At 51.0% G+C, this 5,286-nt stretch overlaps 1 protein-coding gene across 1 annotated transcript; it reads right to left on the reverse strand.

Moving 5' to 3' along the window:
* Window positions 1-2,415: 2,415 nt before the first annotated feature.
* LOC141023287 (DNA topoisomerase 2-like) lies at window positions 2,416-4,286 on the reverse strand. The gene is made up of 4 exons (XM_073499838.1): window positions 4,085-4,286; window positions 2,927-3,216; window positions 2,768-2,834; window positions 2,416-2,694 (listed from the first exon to the last, which is right to left on the reverse strand). Exons 1-4 carry the CDS (start codon window positions 4,106-4,108, stop codon window positions 2,416-2,418), a joined length of 660 nt encoding a protein of 219 aa, XP_073355939.1. The 5' UTR covers window positions 4,109-4,286.
* Window positions 4,287-5,286: the final 1,000 nt, after the last annotated feature.

Below are 5,286 nucleotides of genomic sequence, written 5' to 3' on the forward strand. Positions count from 1 at the left end.
AGGGTCTGTCAGCCCTGCTCAACGACGCGGAACAGAGAGGGAGGATAAGTGGGATCAAGGTATGCCCGAGAGCACCTTGCGTATCCCATCTGTTTTTTGCGGACGACTCTATGTTATTGATGAAAGTGAAGCAACAGGAAGCCGAGGCACTACGTGACATACTCAAGCTGTATGAAGAATGTTCGGGCCAGTGTATCAATGTAGAGAAGTCAGCCCTCATGTTTAGCCCCAATACGGAGGACGGAGTTAAGGAAAGCATCAAGAACACAATCAACATACGAAGTGAAGACTGGAATGAGAAGTACCTTGGGCTCCCGGTACATGTCGGCCGATCTAGGAGGAAAACCTTTGCATATATAAAAAAGAACATGTGTGGGAGGGTTTATGGATGGCAGGAAAGGCTATTGGCAAAGGAGAGCAAGGAGGTGCTTGTTAAGGGGGTAGCACAGGCGATTCCCACGTACGCAATGTCTTGCTTTGACCTAACAAAAACCTTCTGCTCAGAGCTGAATACATTGTTGGGCAAGTTTTGGTGGAGTCAACAGGACAAACAAAATCCGATGCATTGGTTAAGTTGGGACAAGCTTACACAGCCCAAAGCTATGGGCGGTGTAGGGTTCAGGGAGATGCACAGCTTCAATATAGCTATGCTATCGAGGCAGGGATGGCGATTGATCCAAAACCCCGAAAGTTTATGTGCTAGAATCCTAAAAGCCCGGTATTTCCCGAATAGTATTGCGCTCGAAGCAGTAGCACATGATGGCATCTCATATGCTTGGCGTAGCATCTTACACGGGCTCGATCTGGTGAAGCAAGGGTATATATGGCGAATTGGGGATGGAGTTTCAGTGAATATTTGGAGCGACCCATGGCTGCCAAGGGCCTGGTCGAGGCGAGTCATTACACCAAGGGGGGCGAGCTTGCTGACCAGGGTCGATGAACTTATAAGCCCGGTCACTGGACGGTGGGATGAAGAACTAGTGCGGGACACTTTTTGCGAAGTAGATGCCCGACAGATTCTGCAAATTCCCCTAAGGCAAGGCGTGGACGATTTCATTGCTTGGCATTTTGACAGTAGAGGTAACCACTCGGTAAAGAGCGCCTATAAGCTGCATGTTGAACTCCACAAGCAAGAGCAGAATGGGGCACCGGGAGCGAGCTCAGCACGCGGTGGCAATCTGGATGCATTGGCCGATCAATCCTGGAAAAGGATATGGAAAGTGCCATGTCCTCGGAAGCTTCAGATGTTTATCTGGAGAATGCGCCATGAATCTCTGGCTATATGTGCAAACTTGATGAGGAGGGGTCTCAAGCTAGATCAGTCAAAATGCTTTTTCTGCGGTAGAGCTGAGGAAGATGGAGCGCACTTGTTCATAAAATGTAAGCATGTCAAGCAAGCTTGGAGGGAGTTGGGATTGGAGGAGGAAAGAAGTATGTTGGAGGCATTTACCAGCGTGCATGATATGCTGGATGCCCCGTGGGAGTTCTCTGAAAATAAACGAGTGCTTATCATCACACTCTGGTGGCAGTGGTGGAACATTAGGAACAAGATCAGGGAAGGAGAGTTGGCGCCAGAGATCACTGAAACTATCCGAAGGGTGAGATGTAGCGCCATGGAGTATGCGGACAGATTTGTGCCTAAGAAGAAGGAATTACAAGCGGGGAAATGGCGACCACCCAATCCAGATGAGCTCAAAATTAACATCGACGGAGCCTTTGTGCCTGGTAGCAACTTTTGTGGATGGGGCGCTGTGGTTCGAGACTCGGAAGGGCAAGTTATTGCGGCCCGTGCAGGACGACAGGAGCAGACTACAGATGCTTTTGGAGCGGAAGTTCAGGCCATGGCTGGAGCTGTCGCCCTTGCAGCTGATATCGGCGTTGTACGGGTGACTTTTGAGACCGACAGTCAGTTGCTGGTAGAGGCGCTCGACGTTCACAAGACTGACTCCTCGCCGTATGCTGTCATCCTTGAAGATATCAAGCTACAGTTAAAACTCTGGTTTGCAAAACATAGTGTGCGAGCATGCAGGAGGGGTGAGAACACTGTAGCACATGAGCTGGGCCAAATTGACCGTATGTGTTTACCTGATATTTGTATGCACTAGGAGAATGATGTACCGCCCTTAGTGGCTGCTCGCGTGTTGGGCGATTTGCCCACGCACCGTTAATCTATAAAGCTCTGCTTTGCTTTCAAAAAAACTCTGTTGTTATAGACAGTAGAGGGATGAACGAGGAGATGGCTCGGGGCATACCTGTCTCTGTTTGAGACAAACACTTGTCTTCTTTAGTTCGGATTCGGCCAACGAAAGGAGATTGCTGACAACACCCGAGTTAGAAACTGCAATTTCAAGAAGTGAAAATTAGCGTTAGTGGTGCAGCGACAATAGAAAAATCCAGGGTACGAAAGTTAACTCATCACATACCCCTCTTAAGGAAATCTTCGGAGAGGAAACACGTGGACCCGAAGCTTGACTGATGAGTAGTCAAGGTCTCTTTGGTCTGTGAATCAAAGAGAGGGTTTTCAATGAGCGCATTAACAAATACCCATAGGTAGCCCTTCACTGTATGCAACTTCATGCTAGCTTGCTTGTTTATCTTGTTCACAATGCCCATCAAATGGCTGGCGATTTGGTTTGCAACGTAGTTAACGTGAGTTCCGCCTCTTATGGTCGCAATTCCATTTACAAAGCTGACCTGTAATCCAAGGAAATTGTCTGTGTAAAAACATGCTAAAACGGAGCTGTACAGGACTCTAGCCCACACCAACCTGCTGAAACTGGCCTTGACTTAGACTCACACACACCTCCCAATGATCATTTTCCTTCTGGTAAATACTGAAATAAAGACAAATTTGCATGATCGGAAACAATAGTACTTGTCAGAGCTTTTCATGCACACACCCAAACTCGTAAAAAATGTGCCAAACCTTGGTAGCTCGACTCCTTCCTTGGAAACAGAGTCAATATAGAGTTGCACGTACTCGGAGAAGCTTTTTGCTGCTACCTTCTGACCATTCAACTCAACATTCACGGATTTGCCAAGGATGCCTGCCATATCACCTACTCTCCTCCTCATGAGTGCCACAATGTCATGGTCGAGCTCGGTCAAGTCGAACTTGGCAAGGTCAGGCTTGAAGGTAACTATGGTCCAGTTCTCTGACTGCTTGCACATTTTAACCTCGGGCTCTGACTTCTTCCCCATGTTTTCAGAGAAAACCTGCACAAGCATTCAAGATGGAATGTAATGATATTGCAAGCATTTTGTGAATTGGGAGGCTATGCCTAAAGAACATACAAGGGACATTATAGTTCTTACTCCTACTGACTGTACCAAACGTAGAGTAATATTGAGCGACCCTCTACAAACCGAGTAAATTGCAGAAAACCACCAGTTTGAGGGCTAGGTCATCAGAAAACACTAGGTTACAGTTTCTTGACAAAAAGCACCACCTCTCTCGTAAACATTTTGCAAAAACCACTGATCGGCGGATTAGTCTCGTTTGAGCGCGTTTATGACAGGTGGGCCCCCCTTTTTGCTTACGTGGCATCACTGTTTGGGTTTAAAGCATAAAAGCCCTTAACTTTCTTCCCCTCATGCCCCCCTCCCCTTCCCTCTCGCGGGCAGCCGCCGCTCCCTTCGCGGGAAGCCGCCGTCGTTCCCTCCGCACGCAACCGCCGCCATTGCCGCTCCCTACGCAGTGCACCGCCGCTCCCTCCGCAGGCAACAGCCGCCGTCGTTCCCTACGCAGGCAACTGCCGCCGTCGCCGTTCCGTCCGCAGACCGCCGTCGTCGTTGCTTCCTGCGCAGGCCGCCGCTGTCACTCCCTCCGCAGGCAGTCGCCGCTCCATCGCAGGCAACCGCCAACGTCGCCTCTCCCTACGCAGACCGCTGCCGTCGCTGCTCCCTACACAGGCCGCCGCCGTTCTCGCCCGGCATCGGATCTGTAGGCTGCCGTCACCGCCGCTCCCTCCGCAGGCCGTCCTCGACGATCTGCAGTTGGCCGGCCAGTGGCGCGCCACCGCTCCCTAAGCCCTGATGGTGCTCCCTCTCGCCGGCGACGAGACCCATGGTCCGCCCCATCCACCTTCCTTCTGCTCGCGTGAGCCATGGGCGCCGTGCAACCGGTTTTGTGCACACGAGGGCCTGATTGCGTTTTTTATTTTTGATTAAGGGGTGTCTATATAAAATTGTTGGGACTAGTTTGTAAATACAGATAAAAACACATTTGGCATGAAAAGTTATGCCACATAAGCCAAATAGGGGCCCACCTGTCATAAACGCGCTCAAACGAGACTAATCCGCCGATCAGTGGTTTTTGCAAAATGTTTACGAGAGAGGTGGTGCTTTTTGTCAAGAAACTGTAACCTAGTGTTTTCTGATGACCTAGCACTCAAACTGGTGGTTTTCTGCAATTTACTCCTACAAACCTAATAGACTGTATAAATTAGATATGCGTCTTCAGGGTAAAACTTACTGATCAATGCTACATATTATCAAAGGAAACAATATTTTTGTTGGGAATCGTAGCATAATTTTAAAATTTTCCTACGCTCACCAAGATGCATCTATGGAGTATACTAGCAACGAGGGGAAAGGAGTGCATCTACATACCCTTGTAGATCGCGAGCGGAAGCGTTCCAATGAACGTGGATGACGGAGTCGTACTCGCCGTGATTCAAATCACCGATGACCGAGTGCCAAACGGATGGCACCTCCGCGTTCAACACACGTACGGTGCAGCGACGTCTCCTCCTTCTTGATCCAGCAAGGGGGAAGGAGAGGTTGATGGAGATCCAGCAGCACGACGGCGTGGTGGTGGATGTAGCGGGTCTCGGCACGGCTTCGCCGAGCTTCGCCGAGACGGAGAGGTGTAGCAGGGGAGAGGGAGGCGCCCAAGGCTGTCTTGTTGCTGCCCTCCCTCCCCCCCTTTATATAGGCCCCCTGGGAGGGGGGGCGCCGACCAGGGATCCCATCTAGGGTGGGGGCGGCGGCCAAGGGGGGTGCCTTGCCCCCCAAGGCAAGTGGGAAACCCCCCCACCCTAGGGTTCCCAACCCTAGGCGCATGGGGGGAGGCCCATGGGGGGGCGCCCAGCCCACTAGGGGCTGGTTCCCTTCCCACTTCAGCCCATGGGGCCCTCCGGGATAGGTAGCCCTACCCGGTGGACCCCCGGGACCCTTCCAGTGGTCCCGGTACAATACCGGTAACCCCTGAAACTTTCCCGGTGGCCGAAACTTGACTTTCTATATATAATTCTTCACCTCCGGACCATTCCGAAACCTCTCGTG

The sequence above is a fragment of the Aegilops tauschii genome, chromosome 5 (genome assembly GCF_002575655.3).
Source record: "Aegilops tauschii subsp. strangulata cultivar AL8/78 chromosome 5, Aet v6.0, whole genome shotgun sequence".
NCBI lineage: Eukaryota > Viridiplantae > Streptophyta > Magnoliopsida > Poales > Poaceae > Aegilops > Aegilops tauschii.